At 27.1% G+C, this 14,402-nt stretch overlaps 1 protein-coding gene across 1 annotated transcript in view; it reads right to left on the minus strand.

Annotated features, from left to right (window-relative positions):
• Positions 1 to 14,402, minus strand: part of LOC100206011 (tetratricopeptide repeat protein 4) — a 28,844-nt gene that overhangs the window by 10,138 nt on the left and 4,304 nt on the right. The window contains exons 4-8 of the mRNA XM_065801052.1: positions 10,115 to 10,262; positions 9,719 to 9,773; positions 9,553 to 9,639; positions 5,086 to 5,273; positions 4,923 to 5,004 (exon numbers count right to left, since the gene is read on the minus strand). Of these exons, the coding sequence (XP_065657124.1) occupies positions 4,923 to 5,004; positions 5,086 to 5,273; positions 9,553 to 9,639; positions 9,719 to 9,773; positions 10,115 to 10,262 (560 nt within the window). The remainder of the gene's footprint in view (positions 1 to 4,922; positions 5,005 to 5,085; positions 5,274 to 9,552; positions 9,640 to 9,718; positions 9,774 to 10,114; positions 10,263 to 14,402) is intronic.

The raw sequence follows: 14,402 nt of genomic DNA on the forward strand, positions 1-14,402 counted from the left end.
CTGAACTCAAATTACTTTCACAAAGAGCAAGTAGGTCTGGTGAACTTAGCAAGAGATAAGACTTAACAAAAGAAAAGTTACTTCGAAGACCACGAATATTAGTGAAAGATTTTTTGTGTTTTATAGTTTTTGGTACTTTATTCATTTTTAAATTTGTTGAAGAACTTGACTCAAAGCATAGATAGTACTCAGAACACTGTTTAATAGCCCAAGCAATTGCCACTTTAGCGTTAGACAAAACCTTTTTACAATGGTTTCTAGCAGTAATAAACATGTCTGTTTTCTGGACAACTGTTTTGCTGATTGATATGGAAGTAAAGGTTTCGACTGGAAATTGCAGCAGCACAATGTGAGGAGAACCACGGAGAACAGTGAGGCTTGAACTGGAATCATCAAGAAGGAATAAAAGATTCTATGCCAGCCTGAATTTATGAAGTCATGTAAGAAACACATTTGTCAGCAGGAAGACGAAAGATTTCTACCCAAGGGCTAAAACAAAGGAAATTAAAGGAAGAGTCCCAGTCAGCTTTAAGGTAGTTGTTTTATCATTTTAAAATTTGTTAAAGAACTTGACTCAAAACATAGATAGTACTCAGTACACTGCTTAATAGCCCAAGCAATTGCCTCATTACTATTAATAAACCCTAAGCCGTAACAAAGGAAACCAAATCTGGCCTTGACAATGCACACCAAAAGTACAAACAGGGACACCATCTATGTGCAACATGGTACTGTTAATACTTTGATATTTTTCAGCTGTTGATGGAATCAGCCTCTCTGAGAGCTACCACTGAGTTCGGAAAACCTGACTACCAGCCGGCCTCAGAACCATAAAACTAAGTTTTAGAGCTATACCCTCATTAGGAGATAAAAGAATGAGTCGCCTAGTCAAAAAAACAAAGACACAAGCAAAACCCATGCATTAACACAAGATCCAGCATTCAACATCCTTAACTGGAAATAATGTATTAAAAATACATCTGCGCCAGCCTAATAGATGAAGAAGGAGTTGGTCAACAGATAGTATATATTTACCCCTTTAGTCTTTGCCTAAGAGGCCTTTTAAAAAACAGTAGCCAGATGCATTTAACATCTGCCCAAGATGAGTATTTTTATTGAGACACCATCTCTAGCCTTTACTCAACCAAGAGCCCTAAGGCAGGGGGTGTTTTGAGTCGGACTTGGCATCTCCTAGCCTTTGCCTAAAAAGGCGTATCCTACAAGGCAGCAGGACATGAAGCAGATTGTACTGGGTTACATGTTACCAGTAGCAGGATAACCTGACTTGACTTTGAAAATTAAACAGGTGCTTTGGAAAATTAAGCAGGTGCATTATTAAAATTAAACAGGTGCTTTGGGTGTATTGCAGGTGTTAATGGGTGTAAACAAGTTTCAATGGATTTCAATGGATGCAAACAGGTGCTATTTAATATAAATAGGTTATAAAGGATGGATTTTCAACTTTTATTAGGCGCTTAACTCTTAATAGAAAACAGACACTAGGTGTAAGCAGGTAATATTAAATGTAGTTATAATCTTAAAAAAAAAATTGCTGAAAGGTGTCTAATGTTAACAATAATAAATAGAAATAAATTATTATTTATTAATTAAAAACCTAATCTTTGTTTAGTCTTGAAACCCAAGATCTAGATCTTGGATTAAGAGAATAAACAAAGATTAGGATCTTTTTTTGGAGGTTTTTAAAAAATATATTAATATATAAAAAATATTAAGATATAAAATAAAAAAATAAATAAACTTTGTTATAATTTAAATAAAACAATATAATTGTAATAATAAAAATAATAATAATAACAATAATAATAATATACAATACTGTTGAGTTTTAATGTCATGTTAAATCTTTTATAGACAAAACAAAAAAGTTAAATGTACTCAATTAAGTCTAGTTTAGCTTTAAATAAGTTGACGCTTTTAACTTCTATTGTTTTAATTGGTAATTTATTCCAGAATTTGACTGAAAGATTTGTGAAAAATCCTTACAATTTCAAGTGAAATATTTGTTATTGGTGATTAAATTATGATACCTCAAATATTGGAAAAAGAACAAGAAAAAGTGTTATCTTATGAACACTTTTGAAGCAATTTAAAAAAAAACCTGGTATTGATTTTTCCATTAGCTGCAACCAATTATCACAGCAACAATTAACACTTTTTGGAATTTAAAAATGAACTTTTTAGTATTTTTTGGAATTTAAAAATGAACAACAAATGTTAAAAGATTGTTTTTAACTGCTGGGAATAAGAAATAAAAAAAAAGACATCCTCCAAAAAAATTTTTTGTCAAGAAAACCTTCAAGTTTTTGAATTTGAATATTACTTTTTATAGATATCATGTTGAATGTATGCTGAAAACAAAACTTGAAAATTGTATTTCCTTTATTTTTGGTCCTGGTTCTAATTTGAGTATATTTTCATTTCCAGGTATCAATTTCAGCAAAACATCAGTACAACTTGACCCATAACAATTATCCAAAAAAAGTTTTGATATTAAATAAAAATTGTCAAAAAACTGTTTATTAAGAACATACAGTTAAATAAAACTTTATTATCTTTAAAAAGCTAAATGCTTATAGTCAAGAATTGCAAACAAATCAAACCTTTTTTAAATATATTATTTCTATGCAAATGAATAAATATTTCTTTTATAGAGTTTTATTTTAAATTGATTTGAAAAATTCTTAGTTTATTTCATATGCTTCATTAAAAAACAATTAAATTTATTATAAAATTTATTTAGTAGACTTATCTAAAAGTTATAGAGTTGAGAGAGGAAACCACAATAAACAGCCTTCTTAACTGTAGTTGCTCTCTGGTATTAATATAAAAAATTTTTAATGAAAATTTATTTAAAAATTTTTAAAGATTTTTAAAGTTAGTTGACTGTTTTTTACAAACATCAACATCGACATCATTATCGACATCAAAAATATATCAATACTTTTTACAAACACAATCAAAATCAATATGAAAAATCTAAAATTTTAATTTCCACCACCCTAGTAATACTGTGCTTAACTTAAATTTCCACAACCAAACATATCAAGGACAAGTTGTTTCAGAGAAATAGTGTGATTCTAGCAATAATTTAAAATAAATAAAAAAAGCAAAGAATACAAGAAAAAAAAAAAAAAAAAGCAGTTACAGAACTGCATTCACATTTTGATTGTAAAACTAATGTAAAATAACTTATGTAAAATAATCTTAAACTTCGATAAATTTTAAGTGCAACAAAACAAGTTTTTAATCAACTTTTATTATTTTTACTTTTTCAACTCTATTTGTGATCTTGGCATTCTTGAATAGTCTGGTAACAGATTTTTACTTTTTCAACATCCACTCTTGGCATTCTTGAAAAGTCTGGTAACAGATTTTTTAGTACAAAAAGTTTAAGAAAGCTTATCAGGTTCTAAAACTGAATTTTAAAATTATACAGAACTCATGCATTTAAAAAAATATAAAATATATTTATTGAATGTTTATTATTATTGAAAAGTTTTGAAAAATAAATTTCTATGAATAAACTTTACTTTATTGTAATCACACTTAAAGTTTTTTTGGCTCAAATTCCAAAACTTACAAAATATTGCATAACTTTGTATTATGTAAAAATTACTCTTGCGCAACCCTCGGAATTAGGAAAATGTTAGAGGTTGGCATTAGGTCAGCAAAAAAATTTGATAGAAAGAGGTTACCATAAAACATAGAAACGAGGTTGGCAGTTTTTTGCTGACCTCAAACACTTTTAGGTCAGCAGTTAGGTTGGCATTGCCGAAGGCCAACCCTAATTCCAAGGGTTGCTTGCGTTATCACTCATATAAAACATCTTCCAATAGAATTTCTTTTTATCATCATAACTTTAAAAGGGAAGAAAAAGCAATCCATTTTATTGAAACAAAAATTATTTAAAAAAAATTGTCCCCATAAGTATCATCTACCTATAACCTCCATAATAAAACAATATATAAACACTTTTAATACTCAAAATGTATTTATAATGTGCTCAGTGGTAAAGAAATATTCCTTTATGCTGAATGTCTTTAGTTCAAACTGATTATCAAACTCACTTTAAATAAATTGTTATCAAAAAAACTTTTTGTTGTAAAAAAAAACTTTTTGTTTATTTTAGATTTTGTTATTAATTCATCTTTACAAGATTTTTAACAATCTCAAAGAGTATAATAGTAAACCACAAATATTAAAAATACTTAAAATCTTCCTTCTAAAAGAGGAAACCTAAAAAATTGCCTCAAACAAATCATGAATAAAATTATTTTCCTCCTAAAGGTCATATGCCTAAAAAAAAGAAATCCTAAAGGTCATATGCCTAAAAAAAAGAAATCCTAAAGGTCATATGCCTAAAAAAAAGAAATGTAAACAGCACATCATCTACAAGATTGTAAAAAAACTATTTTATATTTTATATCAACTTTTGCTTCCTTCATTAGTTGTTTTTTTTTTGTACTTCTTTTTTTTTTTTTTAATTATTTAAGAACAATATACTTTTATTGAAGCATAAATTAGTTTATTGAAGCATAAATTTTTAATATATTAAACAATAATTCACAATATTTCCATAACTCTTCTAAAGACACTAACATTACTTACCTAAAGTGCTGTTTTCCTTTTAATGTTTTTAATTATAATTTTATGTAAAATAAAATTAAAGTTTTAAATAGAGGGAGCAACTCAAAATTTAAAAGCTTTTCCACTATTTTTAAAATAAAATTAAAAAAATTACTTTGAATAACAAGTGATTTACGTGACATAATATAACAGATACAGATTTATCACAAAGTGGCATCAATATATTAATTTTTTTTCCCACAAGTATTTGCTTGTGCAGGCTCACTCAATGAGTAAGCCTAAAGAAACTTAAATAAAAATAAGCAAGTTGTAACCTCTATATTTTTTAATGAATATGCTTTCTCCACATCCCAAGGTGGATAGGTTTCAAAAATAACTGCAAGCTGTTCACTCAAACTAAAAAAAATTAAAAAAAAAACTTGTACAAGATTGATATCAAACATTTACTTTTATTGTTTTAAACCTTTTGAAAATTACCTTATATCTTCACAAAAATCTTCAATAAAGTCAGATTGACCAAACTCTGGGTAGACAAAGTAACAAGGCCAGTGAAGCATTTTTCTATCATCTAAATATAACTTCCCACTTTCTGGTTTGTTTAATGTGTTCAAAAGCTGCTCTATATGTTGAGGTGTGGAACCACTTTCGAAATTTATTTTGCGAGACTAAAAAAATCAAAAAATAAATTAATAATTATTTAACACCATAATCATACCAGATTATTAACAAAAATACAAAAAACAATGCACAAATATGCAAGACAATGACAATATATTATGAGCACAAATAGTTAAAAAACCTTTTGATGAATTTTTTTTAACTTTTTGTCTTGATGAAATTTTAAAAGCTCTATCTCTGTTTGTGTGGATAGGATAAGCTTCCAAATGTTCTGAGTACTCTTGTACCTATAACATCAATACAATAGACACAAGCATATTTCTAGCTAGAAGGTACTTCAATTCGTGTAGCTTGAGAAGGTGGACAATATGAGCTAAATATTAGCTGCTTGGATGTTGGACAACATGAGCTAAATTTTATGTATGTTGATACTGGTGTAGAATGAGGATGACTTGCAAAAAATTAGGGTAATTGGAGCTAAACCAACCCCGCCCCGACCCCTAACTGCCCCCTTCCTAGAACTACGTGTCCTTTAATCATAAAAATTGTTTTTTTGTTCTATCATAAACTAGATCAAAATTCATCGACAGATTTCAAATTTCATCAAAAAATCTCTTTTCGTTTAAGATTTATAACTATGCAAAGTCTAAAATTACCCCCTGAAATAACTTTAAATGGTCTCAACTTTTAAACGAAAATTTTTTTTTTGATGTAATTTGAAATCTATTGATGAATTTTGATCTAGTTTAATATAAAACAAGCAAAAAATTGAAATGTGTTTTTAGAAACAATACCCTAGGGGGGATTCGGGAATCGTTTCGAACACCACAAAATCATGCCCATGCCCCTGTATTTAGATTTTCAGAAATGTTTGTAATAGATTTATCAATTTTTTTTTAAAGTTTTTAAAAACGTTTGTTTAACATTGAAATTTACAGATGAATAAGTAATTTTCATTACTTTTTATTTACATTTTTATTAAAATAAAAACAAAGTAAAGCAACCTTTAAATATTAACAATTAGTAAAAGCTAGCAGTTGCTAATTGTTAACAGTTGCATAATAACTCCTTGCACGCGTTGATATACGAACTGAAAGCATGTTTATAGCCATTATAATGACATTTGATTGATATGACCGAAATATCATGCCAATATTTTCAATCCATATCATAAGTTATTTATTTGAAGCATTCATTTAAAATGCATTAACATGCAAAAGAGCATAGTGATTTTGTTAAAAAATTTTGCATTTGCTGCTTCAGGAAAAGCAAGGATTTAAGACCAATAAATAATGCTGAAACAACTTATTTAAATCTAAATAAAAAGAAAAATGACTACTCAAACCTTATATAAACTATATTCTGGAAAGGTTATTCAGCGGATAACCCTGACCTTCCTACCATGCTTTGCTCAAAATGTAGAAAAAGGCTTGCAGGGACTGATACTTACTTCATTATGCAGTAGTGTTATGAAGGTAATTATAACTATATTGATGTTTAATTTACTTCAGTTAAAATTTAGTTTCGCTATTTTAGTTATTATAGCTGCTATACATATGCTATAAAATTTAGACCTGAATACCTGAGTTATTAGAGGGAGAAAATGTGAATGTTTTATTTGTGAAAATGGGCGCAAATCAAAATTGGAAAAAATATTGGCCCCTATGTTTGAATGTGTGTCGGGAAAACTTGTTTATCAAGGCGCTGAAGATGTTTCAAATAAACCTGCAGAAAGACTAATTTGTCAAGATTGCTATGCCCAAGTGGGACAAGGAATTCGACATCCCTGTACAAAATTAGAAAGACAAAAGAATTTGACTGCCATTATAAAATCAACATCCCCAACAACGCAAGGAAAAGTTCTGCCCAGCTCTATCAAAGATTTCAGCACAAATGACTCAGGGAACACCTTAGCTTTGAAAACTTTTGGTCCGAAGTAACTCACTATCTCTTTCGGAAAGACTGAGGTTAAGAAACCTTACTTTTCTCTAGACAAATTGAACAAACTTCAATTAAAACTACATTCCAGGTAAGTTTCTGTTGCTTAAGAATACTTTTAAAAATAAATTAGTTATGAGGTTAAAGCCAATTTTTGTAATAACTTCATTATGATTTCTAAGTAATCGCAACATGATTGAAGTTGCATGATTTCTGAGAAGTGAGGCATGACAGAAAAGTGTGGAATCTGGTTTCAATATTAAACTAATTGAGAACAGCGAAATGATTGGAAAATTATTCAATTGTGATTAACTCCCAGAATTAAATGAAAACAAAGAGGTAAGTAAACTAATACCAAAAAAAAAAATTTTCATCGTTAGATTGCAATTTGTATCATTCATTTTAATTTTTTATGAATGTATAGTTGATAGAAAAAGATACTCCTATTGTGTATTGCAATGACATTGAAGAGCTTGTAGCAATGGTACTTCATCACAGAAGTCAAAGAACAAATGATGTTGATAACAAATTAGGAGTAGATGGAGGACAGGGATTCCTTAAAGTTACACTGTCAATAACCCTAAAACTGGAGTTAAAAAATAATGAAATTCCAGAAAAAACTGATTTATTAATTAAGTAATTTTAAGCTTTGCATGGTTGTAAATCTTAAACGAAAAGAGATTTTTTGATGAAATTTGAAATCTGTCGATGAATTTTGATCTAGTTTATGATAGAACAAAAAAACAATTTTTATGATTAAAGGACACGTAGTTCTAGGAAGGAGGCAGTTAGGGGTCGGGGCGGGGTTGGTTTAGCTCCAATTACCCTAATTTTTTGCAAGTCATCCTCATTCGACACCAGTATCAACATACTAGAAATTTGAGTATGCTCCATGCCTCTTAGTTACCTATCTTGAACAACAAAATTCCTTTGTACTCCTCTAAAATATGTGATTTCTCCCAAGGCCCCCCACTAAAAAAAGTTGTGGCTTACATTTTTTGAATGAGGAAGTGTTTTCTAATGATAATCAAAAAAAAAATTTCTGGGGATGTGTTGCAAGGTCTTAGAGTATGTTCCTATGCACCGTGATTTGTTGTTGAGTTTAATGCCTGCTAAAAAATGCATTGATTTAGTTCAAAAAATGCTAATACAGTTTATGCTGAATATGATGAACACATTGCATGTATTACTATTGATAGAGCTTTTGTAGCAGAAAGTGGATGTTTAAGTAATTAATGACAAAGAAGACTTTTCCGAATTTTAAGTTGTAATAAAAGAGAAGCATGACTCTATTGAACTGACTGATCCATTGATGATTGCACCATTAAGAAATTGTTTTGCCATTCTCTGACAAAAAATGAATAAACACTTCAAAAATACATAGTAGATGAATATGGTAAAGGCCTTCCACTAAGACTCCAAAACTCGCTGGAGTATCTTACACACAATGCTCCAACGTTTTGTAAAAAATTGAAAAATTGCACTCTCAAGTTGTTGATCCACTTTGAGCCTAAAATTGAGATAACTGATAAGGAGTTCGATGCAATTTTATGACTTGTTGTTGTTTTATGACCTGTTCCAGTAAACTTAGTTGTGGAAGCATTGTTCCAAAATAATGCAGCAATGTTGTCAGCTGGTACAACACTATTGTTCATAATAAATAACCATAATAAATAAATACAAATTTAACTGTTAAGTTGAAAGCTATGTTGGTGCAACAATTCAATGAGTGACGTATAACTTTTCCCAGATTAATACAATATTTGCACAAGGGCCATCAACATTACAAGAATTTTGATCCAGCGCTATCTTTTGAGCACCTTAGCAAATCAGCCATTGTAAATACCATTGCTCGATGGATGGACTCAATCAGTATATAATCCTCTCCCTTCAACCAGTGTTTCTTCTGACAGTGATTCTCTTGACAACACTGTAATTGCTTGTCTATAATAACTTGTCATTGAAAGAAAAGCTTGATATGGTAGTTTTGAATGAGATTTTCAACTTGTAACAACAGTCACAAAACTGCAATCATCTCTTAAAGATGATACTCTGAATGCCCTATTTTTCTTATGGGCATTTTTTACAAAAGAGAAAAAAGCAAAAAAAAGAAAGTTTTTTATTTTGATATAAAATAAAAATTGAAATTTTTACAACTAATTTGAGATTTTATTCATATTATAAAATAATTTAATTAACGGTATTATACTGGTATTTAAATTATTCAGTACCAAAACACCTTTAAATAATATCGGTATTAGATGCACTACTTCTCATTATACTATCAACATATCTATTGAATTTGACTAAAAGACAATCTAGAAAAACAAATTTATAAAACTGATTTTATTTCATAAAGAAATATTAAAAACAAGAAAAATTTTATACCATTATTCCATCAATTAACTCTTTTCGTTTCTTGATATCTTTAACTGCTCTCATTTCCTTTTTTCGTTGATCTCTTTCTTTTTGTTTCTGGAAAACAATTTATCATTTTCTATCTAAAAATCATCTTAATTGACTTAAGTTATCTTAAATTTACTTTTATACTTACAATTTGTACATAACATTTTTTTTTTAACTCTATCATCTTTAAATCATCCTTATCAATGTTTTCGAAATGTTAAGAATAATAAAATCTTAAAACTTAGAATGAATATGAAATACCAAATTTTTCAAAGAGTTAAATTTGCTTTTCATCAAAAAAACTGAATAATCAACCATTAAATAAAAAATAAAGGTAAACGGTATAGAAACAATTGTTAAACTAACATTTTAGCATGTTTAGTTTTCAGAAAAAGTACAATAATAACAATAATAAAATAAAAGAAAATTTGACAAACATAGATAAACCTAGTATGAAACAATAAGTCAAGAAACTTTTAAAATTTGCTAAACCAAAATTTGAAAAAAATCAAACACACTTTAATAAAAGTAAAGTAGAAAAGATATTGCAAGACCTTTGTCACACCATTCAATGCATTCTTTATATTTTTCCAGATCAAAGCAACATATAGCACCACGAGTAATGGCTTTCTTATGTGAAGAATCAAACTTTAGAGCCCATGTAGCATCCTTAAGAGCACTGCCATTATTGCCTAAAAAAACATCAAATTTTTACTAAATTTTATCTAAAAACCTGATTTTTTTTTTTAACTATTTTTTTAATTAACTAAAAATTTAATCCTGAATATTATACCTATTATATAAATATACTTTATGTAATCTAACTAGTGTTGTAGAATCAAGCATTAGTATGAATGAATTGCAGAAAACTTTAGATTTATACTTTATACGGATGTAAAACTTTTTGACAGTGTTCAGAAAGTTGTTAGAATTTATGTCGAGAATAAAAACAAAATTTATCAATCTTATAATTGAAGAAAGAGGTATTGCTAATTTAAATTTAATAGTAAAAATATCAATTGAGGTCAAACCTTTTTAAAGGTTATCAATGTTTTGATAAACCTTTAAAAAGGTTTGACCTCAATGATCCCAAAAAAATCATTATTCTTTATCTGAAATATAGATCAACTTGTTCAAGATCTTTGATTCAAGATCTTTTGTCCTAAGATTGTGAAAACTTGATTGGTGAAACTTCTCTTTTTGTTTTTCACTTACATTTCCAAAATTTTTGGGAAACAGCCTTATTTTGATTTTATGATCACAAAAAACTTAAAACAACTACTTTTACTAAAATTTATGATTTTTTTTGCTGCCAAATGAGCATTACTGTTATTATTTTTGCTGTCAAATGAACATTACTATTATTAATTTCTTAAATTATTAATTTAATAATTATTAATTAATAAATTATTATTTAAACTATTATTATTTAAACTATTATTATTTAAACTAATCTAAACTTTAAAGTTGTTATTAAAAAGTTGAAAAGTTTTTACTAAATTTTTTATTGAGTATTATTTGTAATTGGTATTATATGAAAAAGAAAAGTCTTTTTACATAGATATTGTAACAAAAACAAACAAAATCAAAACAAGCAATTTTTTTTAACCAGGAAACTTGGTTATAGTTATTTACAAAAATTGAAAATAACTTAAAATGCTTTTTGCATTAATATTTTGTATAAATCATAATATATTGTAATTCAAAAAAAATTTACAATTTTAATAATATTAAAATTTTATATTTTACTGCAAAAAAAAAAGTTGTATGTTAGTATCTTAATAATTAAATTAATATGTTTTCTTAAATTTTAAAGAAACGTAGATGTTCTCATAAATTTTAAGAGTTAAAAAACAAAATTTGTTCAACTAGTTAAATTAAAGATTAAAAAAACAATTAAATTGATTATTTATTATTTTTTAAGTAATATAGATTGGTATAAAACAAAATAGCACACCAAGACTTAATTTTACATGTTGAAAAAAATTAACTTTTGATTTTTATTTATTATATTATTTTTATGCAGTTTTTATTTGTTTTTATATATTATATTTTATATATAATTTTCATGCATTATTCTTATTATCATTTATATAATCTTTAAATTTGTTTGTTTTTGTTCAAAATTTCAACTTAATTTAATAATGTTGATTTAACATTAAATCAAAAAAAATTTAAAAAATAATATAATCAATAAAATTAATTATAATGTCACAAAATCTAGAAATTAATAAAGATTGAAATAAAGATCATCTTGAGAAGGTTGTGAAGGAAGGGTGTCTTTTAAACAAACAATAAATTACAAACATTCACAAAATTTAAACAAACAGTGAAATACAAAAGCAAAAACAGTTAATTTCAAAAAGTTTTTGTTCACTTTAATAAGGTGAAACCTCTTTGATGTGGATATGAAATATAATACATATTTTGCAAAAATAAATTTTAAATTTAATAACCTTAATGATAAATAATAATTAATAATAATAATAATAATAATAATAATAATAACAATATAACAACAATAACAATGACAATAATAATATAATCACCAGCAAAACTCATTACAAAAACATCATTTTATATTATTTTGAAATTTTTTTAATTATGGCCACTTGTTTAAGGTTTTGAACAACTTTAGCAAAGAAGTTAATTGACATGTAATTATAATTGTAAATATGAGTGAAAACATGTAACTATTGGTTTTTTTGTAAATCATAACAGTTACCAAAATTGAGATTCAAAGATAGAACAGCCAAATTTAATCTCACAATGAGCAAATAGGTTACTTTTGCTGTGTGGTAAAAAAGATAAAATAATCAAGATCTCTTAAATATTATGTTTAACACCAGCTAAAGAAAAAAAATTAAAATATAAAAAAAAATCTGTAAAAAAAACAAATCAAAATTACTAAAATAAGTTTCTATATTTAGAATTATAAGGTAGTGTCACTATTGAATTGTCAAACAGTAGAAATTGAATACGTAATTGTATTTTACAGTTTCAGTTACATTTTAAGAACAAGAGTGACAACAGTATTAGTTGCAAATGCATGTGGTGATAACTTTAAATGTTTCTTTTTCCAGGAAAAATATTTTTTATTACTGTATTTGTGATGCACCTTTATGATGAAGCTTTACTAGATTCTTTTACAAGGCAGAACATCATTTCCAATTTTGAAGTAAAAAGAATAATATCTCTATATAACATCTACACATTTTTTTTTTAATTTAAGTTTATTCGTTTCCCCAAGGCAGAGAAGACCATTAAAGACGAGGAGGCTACTTAATTGTGGTTATAACCCTTTCTTAACTCTATAACTTCGAAAACAAACATTGATAAACAAAGCCGCTGCGCGGAGAAACAAAGTGAGCACGGTACTACCTGGGAAGTGGTGGGGATTGAACTCACAACCTCTCGCTTATGAAGTGAGCGCTCTACCACTACACCCCCTACTGCATTTACATACTGAACATCCAGCACCTCAGTTTTTAGGTAACAACTTGAGGTGCTGGATGCTAGTATATTAGCTTTAATGGAATTCAATCAACCACATGGTTAATTTGAAACACTCTATAACTTTTAATGGTATTGTTAAAACTTTTTCTTGGAATTGCAAAATCCCTACCAAAAGCTTAGGAAAGAAATGTTCACTATATCAGAGAAAATTAATCAGAAAAAGAAATTAATTTTATAAATGGAAAGTTCTAAAATACTGCTACTAGGCATAAAAAAATTATCTTATGTTATTTGGTTTGTTTTTAATACCTGTTTCTTTCTTAATGAAAATTGATTGCAAAAATATTGTTACTGGATTTTAGTTGTTATTAAAGATTTTTTTAAAAATTTTTGTTGAACATTAGTTTTTGTTGAACATTGTTTTTTTACTTGTGTTTTTATTTAAATATAGAAAGCACTGCGTTTTAAAATCCAAAAAACAGAAATCAAATTTCCTGAAATTTTTGTGGCTTTTCCTAAACTAATTTATTGTTTATCAACTAAGAAAACTTTTTATCAAAAAAACAATAAAGAATTTAATTAAATAATAAGTACTTCCTCAGTCTTTTTTAAAACAACCTTTTTATTGCCTAAATAAAATGAAGAAAAAATTTTGTTTTTTTCTTTATCAGATACCTGTCAGCCATATATATTTGAAGCCTGTTATTATCTCTTATTTGAAGCCTGTAAATTCTTATCTCTTATTTGAAATCAGTAATCTTTTGTGAACTTGTAAGTTCTGTTTATCTGTCAAACAGAAGTCAAAACTTCTAAAATTGTGTATATAAAGAAGTGTAGTAAAGTAAAGTGATACAAAAGTAAAGTAAAGTCTTTCAAAAGTATTGCAGTTCAATAAAAATACTTCTGGGTTTATAAATATTTTCTTTTTGTTACTATTCCTTTATTATAAATATAAATATTATGTGAAACAATATAAATTACAGACTAACTCATAATCTTTCTAAAGACTCTGCAAAGAGTATACTTTTTTTTATTGGATTGTTACAACTTGCCCTTTTTATTGCTGACATTTGCTTTTTAGCGTTAGTTTCAACTTAAGCCACCCTTTTTTTCAATTTAATTATACTTTGTAGAGTAACTTAGTTTTATTTTATAATAATGATGGATTAATAAATGTTTAAGATTTTATATTTGTAATTTTGCCCTTCAAATTTTACTCTGCAAATTTTACCCCTCAAGAAAAGAGCCTAAAATCTAGAAAACTCAAAAGAAAAAAAAAGTTGTAACTCTAATTAAGGAGATTATTGCCTTAACCTTCATAGCTTTATCATTTCCTATAATGACAGCTGCTTTAGTGTTGGTTTTTTAATTTTATT

The sequence above is a fragment of the Hydra vulgaris genome, chromosome 07 (genome assembly GCF_038396675.1).
Source record: "Hydra vulgaris chromosome 07, alternate assembly HydraT2T_AEP".
NCBI classification, from domain to species: domain Eukaryota; kingdom Metazoa; phylum Cnidaria; class Hydrozoa; order Anthoathecata; family Hydridae; genus Hydra; species Hydra vulgaris.